The following is a 10,833-nucleotide window of genomic DNA, read 5'->3' as shown; positions in this document are numbered from 1 at the left end:
TATCAGAAAACATTTGATAATGCAAACCATTGGCTATGTAAATCAAGATAAATTTTCTGGATTTAATTCAGGAAGGAAAGAGAGGTTTGAATGCAAACTCTCAGAAATTACTATTGGCTGTGACATGGAATTTGAATATATTTCAATCAAAAACCCCCCATTGGACACTAAATGTGAGAAACTCAATCAATAGACTCATAAGTAAATGGCACTGCAAGGTCCACATCCTTTGGTTTATTCAATTTCCTGATTGTGTGGGAATCCTATATGGTGGGAACTTCCTCCTTGCATAGACTAGAGCTGGTAGACATGAAGATGTAAACAAAAATGTATTAGATGGTTAGCACTGAAAGAGGCCTTACACAAACACTAGCTGTCTCAGGCTGCTGTTTCCAGGAGGCATAATCAGACAAATTTGATAGCTTTCTTTCTGTCCAAATGCCCAAACCCTACCTCTGTTTACTCCAAATCTGGATAGACACAGAATAAAACATTAATCACCATCATGCAGTTGCATTAGAATACTTAGCAGACAGGAATTTTACACTCCTGGAGCCTGTGCCAGGTATCTCTCAGGGTTCAGTCTCAGAATCAAGAAGAGCCCAAAAGTTTTTAAACCTTGATGTTTCACAAATACATGTGGATGGATTAATAAAAGATGAGACCAATCTTCGTGTAGACTGAAAGTAATGAATCTCCAAGACTTAAAAATATTCTCTTTGTGTGGATTTGTACCATGCACTGGTCCATTTATATGTATAACATATGTCAAATAAAACCCTTTTTGTCCAAAGGCACTGTGAAATTTGTAATGGTCTATTCATATGTTCCATATTGTGGATTAAGATGATACTGAAGGGATAATATGCTTAGAAAATATTTCAGGATCTGTGATGTCAGCAATACCCTGCCTTCTTCTGCAACCTCTTCAAGGCATCTTTGATTTCCTTGTTCCTCAAACTATAAATCAAGGGATTCAACATGGGAACAATCACTGTGTAGAAGACTGATGCAAGTCTGTCAAAGTTGGAAGAACCGCCAGAGCTGGAATTCAAATAGACAAAGCTACTTGAGGTATAGAAGAAGGAAACTGCTGTCAGGTGAGAAGCACAGGTGTTGAAAGCCTTGGACCTGCCTTTAGCTGTAGTGAACTTCATAATGGAGAAGACAATATAAACATAGGATATCAGGATAACAAGGACATTTATTATTGCAAAGATCATTGTTATTATAGCAAGTATGAGTTTGGCAGAGAAAGTGTCAGTGCAGGACAGGACTAACAGTTGGGGCATGTCACAGAAGAAGTGGTGGATGACATTAGGCCCACAGAAGTGGAGTTGAGGCATGACACACATTTGGGATACAGAACCAGAGATTCCAGCCATATAGGATCCCAGCACCATCCCAACACAGAGTTTGGGTGACATAATTGATGAATAGAGAAGTGGATTACAAATGGCAGCATACCGGTCATAAGCCATGGCTGTCATGAGACAAGACTCACTCATTCCCAATGTTGCAAAGAAGAAGTACTGAACAACACAACCCACCACAGTGATAGTATGCTGTTCCAGGAAGAAGTCAGAGAGCATCTTGGGGGCTGTGGAGGTCACATAGCAGATGTCTAGGAAGGACAGGTTGCTGAGGAAGAAGTACATGGGTGTGTGGAGGTGGGAATCCATCCTTATTAAGATGAGGAGGCTCAGGTTCCAAGTCAGAGTTATAACATAGATCACCAGGAACACAACAAAGAGCAGTGCTTTGATTCTGGGAAAATCTGAAAACCCCAAGAGAATGAAGTGGGTGATCTCTGTAATATTTCCTCTCCTAATCATAGCCTTGTTGCTCCTAAGATCAGAAAAGATAGACAACAGAATTCATTGCTAACTCAAGTCAAATCTGCCAGCATTACAATTCTGCTATGTGCCAGCTTTTTCCTCCACTGAGCACCAGAAAAATGGAAATGCTCACTGTTTTGGTGGAAACACAGCACTTTTTTAATCACACATTATCAAGGACAACCTGTTCAGTGCTTCAGGTTCTCTAATAAAGCATGAGGTCCCATGAGAATTGAAAGAAGTATTAAAAAATTTTATGAATATTTTAAAGAATAGAAATTTTGTGATTATTATACATTGAGATCATGGATGAAAATATCTTTCTTAAAAAAATCCTTTTTTTATGCAGTATATAACTTTTGTTCTGATAAGAAAAGCATATGTGGCACCAATCCAGATTAAATTAGAAATAGTCCTTCTGTTCTCCATGGTCATACTGATAAATTCTTTAAAATGTTTGCATTGTCCATAAGGAAAACATTAACTATACCTCTGGGGTGGTGGTAATATGTTGCCAGCCTCGGGCAAATAACCTTTGAAGCCAAAGGGAGAAATGAAGTGGAAGAAACCAGTTTCTTGCTTATTACTTCTGCTCACCTGTGTCTCTTGTGACCCTGGTGCCAGGACCCAACAAACCTCTCCAGCCCAGGTATGTGCTCACTCTCCACCCCCTTTGTAATCACCTAGTGATCTGGAAATGGAACATTTCTCTCCACCCCTTGGAAACACCTACTGATATGGAAATACAGTAAGGTTACACAGGAGATTCAGGAAATATTGCAATTTTACACATAGTCCACCTGCCAGAAATTTCACATCACAATCTACTTGCTCCCCATCATCCATAACAGCCAGTGTGCAAGAAAACTAGTGTGCACTGTAACCAGACTAATAACATACAATAACAGCGGCAATAAAATCAAGGTAATCCTCAAGCCAGAGGATTCAGCTAGGTTCAAAATTCCATACAGATTAAGTACCTGGCTTGCCTTTTCCACAGGAGCCAGCAGGTGAACAGGTAGGGAGTTCAGAATAATCATCACACGGCAGCTGCAGCCAGGAAGTGGGTCAAGGACACAGGGACTATAGAAGAAAATAACCTTAATGGCAATATGATACATGTTTGAATGACACCAGCCTGGGAAAATCTTGTCCATCAGGAGGATCCATGCAAGAGAGTGGTCCTGTGATAGGACAGTGGCAGGAAAGGTATCTCGTCCTGGTCTAGTACACCAGACTTACACCCCCTCCCTGTGAGAGTTATAGATGGGTCACTATACAGGGCTCTGGGAGGTGTATGCACTGTGCATAAAGATAAAACAAAACTTCCCTGTAAGATGCTCTTACCTCCCGGGAGTTTTGGGTGCACTATGTGATCTTTGGGGGTCACTCTGTTGTTACTCCAGGAACACACAGGAGGTCAGCTTCCAGGCGTTTTCACCAAGGTGCCAGAAAGGCCAGCCATCGTTGATCCATATGTTGAAATGTCCAGGATCACATCCACTCAATAGAGTCTCCAGGGTTTACTGCAGTAGTGCTGGCAGCAGGATGTTGCTCTGCCGGCCATATCCTGGCTTCAATAACTCCTCTTTGGTTTGCATATACAGTTGTACAGGAGAGGCAGCAATGTGTGTTAGCATGTCCACAGGGCTCAAGGCTCCTTTTCAGGGCTTCTCATTCAAATGATGTAGCACTATCCATAAGTGAACTCCCCAGCCCCATACACTATTTTTGTCTGAATTTGGGCCAGACTTCAAAAAAACGTTGTACCTCTCTATCAACCCTGCTAATGTAGGGTTATATGGTACATGAAACTTCCACTTTATCCCTAACTGCTGCACGCATTCTTGAAATGCATGTCCAGTAAACTGGGTGCCTTGATCTCTCTCAATCACCTGCAGCCAGCCTTAGGCTGCAAAGAGATGCTCTAGGCCTCTCTTGGTGGTTTGCTGATCTGCACGATGTGCATGAAGAGCAATCAACAGTCCAGTAGCTGTGTCCACACAAGTCATGGCATACTTATATTCTTCAGATATGGGCAGAGGCTCAATATAGTCTATCTGCCACCTGACAAGGGGTATCAGCCCCTTTAATTGTCCCATGTTCCTGTGAGACATACACTAAGTAGCTCTTAGAGAACACAAGGCACTCCTTCCATACTCTGCTGATTTCTTTAAACGTCAGTGGCAAGCCCTGTAGATGGGTTACAGCCCACATTGTCTTTTGCCTCGCATGCAACAAACAGTAATGTAAACATTGGGGTACATCAGATGCAGGCTTTACGTCTGTCCAGAAAACACATCTGGGACAAAGTGTCTGTTCATCATTACTTGGGGATGAAAAGGGCAAGCGGCCAGTCACATCATATACAGTAACTGTATTAGTCTGACAAGAGGTCCACAGTTGTTGCCATAACTATTGCCTCTAAAGGAGCTGGTGACTAACCATCCAGTTGGCATGGTACCATGTCGGTAGCCACACGGTCAACCCCGGTACATGGCCCAGCTGTCCGTGCAGTCAACTATGAGGGGATGCTACTGGCTGACCATGAGCCATACTGCCCGCAACTCAGCCCATTGGCTGCTGTTCCCCTCTCCATCCTCCATCCATATTGACTCAGTCTTAGGATGGAAAGACACAGCCCTCCACTTTGGGGACGCCTGAGAATGGAGCAATTTGTTTACCAAGCATCCTCAGGTTTAGGGGCTTTTCCCTCCAGAAAAGGACTCTTCGCTACCAATGGCTACTGTTACATGTAACTGGCCCCAATAAGCATTGGAATTCTTCACATAAGGGGCTAGTGGAAAGGGTACTACACTGCTATAAATATGTGTCCCATTTGGCCATTGTAGGCATGTGTACCACACCACTCCACAGCCTTTGGTTCCAGTCTTGCACCTACCCTGCAATGGGACAGGTAGTCAATACTTTGATTGGAGTTGTTCCGCTGATGGGCTCCATAGCCAGCAAGGTGTGGTACACAGCAGCCAGTTGCTTCTCTATCAAGGTGTACTGGGCCTCTGCTCCTTTCCATACTTGTGACCAGAATCCAATAGGTAGGCATGTCCATCCAAGCTGCTGCCAAAGGCCCCGTCCATAGCCATCTTTGGTTACATGAACATCTAGCTCATTGGGCTTTGATGAAACCTTTACACTCAAGGCCTGTACAGCCTTGATAGCTCACTTAGAAGCAGTAAGAGCAGCTGCACATGTTTCATCCCAGTCTCACCTGAAGCCTTTTTGTACCAACCAGTATAAGGGCTTCAGAATTTGTGCCAAGTATAGGAGATACCCTCTCCAGTAGCCCAAAGACCCCTAAACTCTTGTAATACTGCCACTGTGGTAGTGGTGGAGAAAGCGTGAAACTTTTCTGACTGCTTCTGGGATAACTTTGGTTTTACCCAACTAGATAACCCCTAAGAATTTTACTGACTAATCAGGTCCCTGAACCTTGGTGCCATTCATAGCCCATTCCTTCCCCTGTAGATGTTGCAGCTGACTAGGAACTGCCCCTTCTAAATCTGCAAGAAAATCAGAAATGAGCATAATATCATCAGTGTAGTGATACAACTGCACAGTTTGTGGTTTCTTCCATGTGGCCAAGTCCTGGGCTACAATTCCATGACAAATGGTGGGACTGTAGTGGTAACCTCTTGGAAAGATAGTGAATATCCACTGCTGGCCTTCCCATATGAAGGCAAACTATTTCTGACTTCCTGTGCCATGTCAATAGAGAAGAAACCATTAGAAAAGTAACCAACATACTGATATATCCCTATTTCATGACTTAATGTGTCCATAAGGGCCGATATAGAGGGTCAGCAGCATGCAAAGGTGGTGGGAGTTTACTTAATTTCCTGTAATCCATGGGCATATGCCATGAGCTGCCCAGCATTTTCACTGGCCACACTGGGGAATTAAAAGGTCTATAAATGGGCTTTATGAAGGCCCCCTTCTCCAACTCCTGTAGAGTTTCTCCAGTTTCCTTGTGCAACCCAGGCAATGTATACTGCTTACTATTTGTCATCTGTCAAAGTACAGGCAGAGCTACAGGTGGGTACAAGTCATATCCCCTCAGAACTGCATTTACCACATGTACCCTCAATATGAATTCACCTCCAGTGGTCTGTAACCACAGGCCCTGCAGGATATCCACCCATAAATATATTCAGGGATGGGAGGAATATACACCGTACACTCCTTTGGGGGTTCACACCCTATCACCAACCAGATTTGGGCTTTCATCACTCTAATTGCCTTACCCCCATAGCCATCTATCACAGCAGGGGCCTCAGGAAAATGCTCTGGGTTCCCGTAAATCAGAGAATATTCAGCTACTGTGTCCAACAGCACCAGAGTATATTGTATACTCATGGGGGACCAATTAATTGCTAATTCTACATGTGGCCTCCAGTCCCCACCATGTCCACCAAGGTGTGAGCCTTGACCCCCACCCCGAGTAAAACCACAATGCGCAGTCCTCCTCCTGTGGGGAAAGGGCCCAGGCAGAGCCTGAGTACTGTCCCCCAGCACGTCTTGCAAGGACCCAGGCCAGACATGGGTTTTTGCCTCTGGCTTCCGTGTCCTGGACCTCAGCAGCTGGAACTGCTTCCCTGGCTTTAATTGGTGCCACAGTTCTAACAAGATCCCATTGGGCTGCCCATCAAATTTTTTCTTCACTACCCCCGCCTTTATCAAACCAAATAACATCTGTGTCCTCGAGACCTTCACGGGGCCCTTTGCACCTCTCCTTTCACTCGTAGCCTGTACTTCCTTCCATGCTCTTATTTTCAACCTCCCCCAGATCTGCTAAAGTACAGGTTGTCTCACTTATGGGTTGTCCTACTTGGGGGGGAGGGCGGCTAGAGTAGTCACGAGGGACCCAAAGAAAGATAGGGGAGCTGTATGGAGCACCAGACTCTCATTCCTACAGTGAACAAATCTTCATCAGGGCCCTGGGGGTACATATTATAGATGATATTTTTCATGCCCAGCTCCCATGACACCTGCTGGAGCTGTACACATGTTTTCCAGGTAGTGAGTAAGAATGGTAAGTAACACTGATTAGACCAAAGTGCCCTGATGGCTTCTATCAGCCAATCCAGAAGTGCCTGATTCCCTGAGATGTGACAGGCCCTTTGCAACCACTGCCAGAGAGAAGGGTGGGTCATCAGCGAAGCCAGTCTACCCATTTCAGAACCGACGTAACAATGTTTCTCACCCTCATATCCCAGAGATGTAGAAGCCATGTAGGCACATGTTCTGAGGGCTTCTGCCTATACAAGACGATCATGTCCACCAGCTCATCCTGGGTACAGGGGCTGAGCATGCAGTGCGCCACAACTTGGGGAGGGGGACACTCCTCCCCCTGAGAAGCACACAGTTGCTGCATTTTTATTTTCTTAATTATAACCAGGCGGGCCTTTAATACAGGAGGGGCTGGTGTCTTTGGTGGTGTCCTTAGTAACATTTTGGCCCTCATTCCAACCCACTTATCCTCCCCCTGTTCCTGCTACCTTGATCTGTCTCAGCGAGGAGGGCACCACTCCTTCCTCCTGCAGCCCCACGGCCTCCTGCTCCACGAGTTCTCCTGCTGCCTCCTCCCTCGCTGATAACGTGTGTTTCAGGTGCACAAGCTGACTGCTCAATAAGTGTCTCTCTTTCTTAAGGGCGTCCCATAGGTCAACGACCAGCTCCTCCAAGCAATGCCTCACCATGTCTCTCTCCTCAATATCCTTTCCAATATCTTGAGAAACAAACATCACACAATCCCAGCCACCATACAGCCACTGAGGGCCTCTAAGGCTTCTCACTGAGGGCCACTGAGGGCTTCTATCTCCGTCTCATGGAGGACTAATTCCACAGCTTCTGGTGTCTTGACTCTTCCCCAATTCTGGGGAAGGCCCCACCTATTTAGAAGGTGTTTTCTGCTACACCAGGTCCCCACTAGGGGCTTCCCAAGTGGAAGCCTCCTGGATGAGGCTCCAGGTGAAGCTGCACCCTCCACAGCTAAGGGGCCTCCCCACCATTCACAATAGGTTCTGCGTCTCTCCCCACCATGTCTAGGGGCAGCCTGCCCAAGCATCACACCCATGAAGACACATTTATGTTTCAAAGTTCCTGCCAACTACCACTATGAAAACTCCAGGGGGAATATATGTTCCAAGCCAGAGGGAAATAATCTTTGAAGCCAGAATCAGTCAAAGGGAGACATGAAGTGAAAGAAACCTGTTTATAGCTTCCAAGCAGTCATGTAATTCTGCTCGCCAGTGTCTCTCATGACCCAGCTGCGCAGCCCCACCAAACCTCTCTGGTCCATGTGTGCGCTCGCTCTCCACCCCCTCTGAAGCCATCTAGTGATCTGAAGATGGACTACTTCTCTCCACCCCTTGCTAAACACCTATTGATATGGAAATGCACTAAGGCCAGGTGAGAGTTTCTGGATATATTGGAATTTTACCCACATTTACCCTTTTAGTAATAATTTCTCAAACTTGTATAAATTGACTTAGAATCTGATCTCCACATTGGTCAGGAAATTATAGCACAGTTTATAACTCTGATAATATTTTGTTGGGGCACAGCATGTGTGACCAATGAGGTTATAGATTAAGTGTACCAGGGAAGACTTCATATAAAGTACACAAAAGAGAGGCTGGTATAGCTCGCTCTTGACCCCAATATATTGGCATTTACGATATTTTGTTGCCTAAGGAATAGCATTGGACTGTAGTTAGAGATTCAGACATTGAAGTTTTCCTTCTGATACCCTCTTGCTCTATGTACCGGTCCCAATGGCTTAAACACACTAAAATTGACCACTTACAATAAGTGAGAACCATGAGAGATCCAGAACCATCATGTTCCTGGCAGGCTTACAGGAGAAATTTCATACAAATGCTCAGCCCACAGTCTAGTACCTAGTAACTGTTTTGATAGGTGTTGGCTATTATTATCATTGATTGCTTACAGATAACCATGAGTGACTGTTGTCCCTATTGATAGGAATGCCAGGAGTACTAGAGCTTTATGGGTCAATCTGGGGAGTTTCCCGAGAGATCATCAGCCTTGCAGGCAGCCTCAGGCATCAGAACCTCGAGGCAGATGTAGATTCTGACCTCGGACAGAAGCATGTCAAATCACCTGAGGCCATGAAGATACAAGCCACGTAAATGATTTCATATCAGGCTTGCTTGAGTTTGAGTCTCTTTAGGTCAGCTGACAACCAACAGCACGCTATGATGGGCCTTGATGCAGATAAAGAGTTCAAGTGGGTAATTTCAATGCTCAAGTACTTCATAGGTTTATTTCATATTTTTTGTTGATACACTCAGCTGCTTGGAACTACTAACAGATTCATAATAGATATAACCTGTTGGTTCTGTTCCATAACTTTTCTTACCTGCCTTAAGATGACAGAGTGAATCACTGAGAATAGCCAAGAAAATTTTGACAAAGATTGATAATGAAAAGGACTTTAAATGAACAAACGAGCAAAGCCCAAACCAGGAATGGACCATAAATACATTGGACAACCTAGTGGTTGACATAAGGGGTGGGGGTGGGGATTGGGTGAATTGACTGATGGGATAAAGCGGTACAAACTTTCAATTGTAGAGTAAACAATTCATGGATGAAAGTTACACCCTATGGAATACAGTCCATAACTGTATGGTGACAGATGGTAAATACATTTACCATGGTAAGAATTTCATAAAGCATAAAACTGTTGAATCCCTATGCTGCACACCTGAAATTAATATATGGTATGTCTAGTATACCATAATTTTTTAAAAATGAAAGAAATTGAAATATGAAACTATGTAGGAAATAAATAAAAAGCCTTGTACTTTCAAGTATTAAAAAGCTTAATAAAGATGTATAATTCATGACTTGTAAAAATAGAAAAGTGTCATAACATCTGAAATTTCATAAAAAATGGTAAATATTAGTAAGAATTGAATATGTGATAAAGTTAGTTCCTTTTAAGTTATATTTCAGTTGATAGAGAAGGATAAACACGTGGTAAGCCTTTATATAATCTTGGGATGGGAAAGATATACCTGAAATACAACACCAGAACAGAAAACATAGAAGAAAATATGATTTAACAATTTAAAATCTGGTTATAGCAGAAAAACCCACTTAAGTAAAATACTCTTGAAATATAGTTGCTGATAGGGAAAACAGTCACAAACATAAAATAGACAATGTAGTAGTGCCTTTAATATAAAAAGCATAAATTCATAAAGGTTACGCATTGCCATACACTGCTGATGATTGCACAAAATAGTTCCACCTTACTTGAGGAAAAAATTGCTTATACAATCTCGCTCACACACACACACACACACACACACACACACACCCATGAACGAATTACAAAAACCAAAATAATGAGTGTTATGATTTTGATTTTCTTTATACTTGTATTTTCAATTGCCTACAACTCCTATATTTATAAGTAGAAAATCTATTAAGATATGTAAATCCATAATCTTTAATAGTCAGCACACAGAGACAGAAGGAGAGTGAGATGGGAAATGATGGAGAAAGAATGAGAGGAAAGACTTCAGACTTTCCTGACTATTATTTCCTGGCATAGGACTCTTAGGAAGGTATTTTCCTCTGTGTGGTACAGTTTCCTCATCTGTAAACGGGGCAATAGTGCTTACCACCTCATAGGGTTGCTGCATGGATTTAATGGCATAAAGGGCTTAAAACAATAAGGGTTAAATAAATGTTGGCAATTATCATTCCCATTGACTTTCCTCTCTATGAAAGAAAAATAAGGCAGAACTAACACGGACACATCTGGAGCTCTTCATATAGTTATTACTGAAGAAGATGTCCCTAACACAATATCAATAATATTGTTCATAAATGATTGTCTATATTTCTGTCTTGTATTGCTCCATTATCTCCCACTCAGATGGATTATCAACTCCTCATGCTACTTTTTATTTTCCACCAGCACCTAATGCAGCTGAAATGA

The 10,833-nt window shown here is 43.2% G+C and overlaps 1 protein-coding gene across 1 annotated transcript; it reads right to left on the bottom strand.

Moving 5' to 3' along the window:
- Positions 1 to 896: 896 nt before the first annotated feature.
- On the bottom strand, positions 897 to 1,835 carry LOC118973554 (olfactory receptor 5AN1-like). Its single transcript, XM_037024406.2, has one exon. It carries the CDS (start codon positions 1,833 to 1,835, stop codon positions 897 to 899), a length of 939 nt encoding a protein of 312 aa, XP_036880301.2.
- Positions 1,836 to 10,833: the final 8,998 nt, after the last annotated feature.

This window comes from Manis javanica, chromosome 11, assembly GCF_040802235.1.
Source record: "Manis javanica isolate MJ-LG chromosome 11, MJ_LKY, whole genome shotgun sequence".
In the NCBI taxonomy this organism is placed as follows: Eukaryota; Metazoa; Chordata; class Mammalia; order Pholidota; family Manidae; genus Manis; species Manis javanica.
Note: the sequence above shows the minus strand (reverse complement) of the source record. Positions and strands in the feature narration are given on the sequence as shown.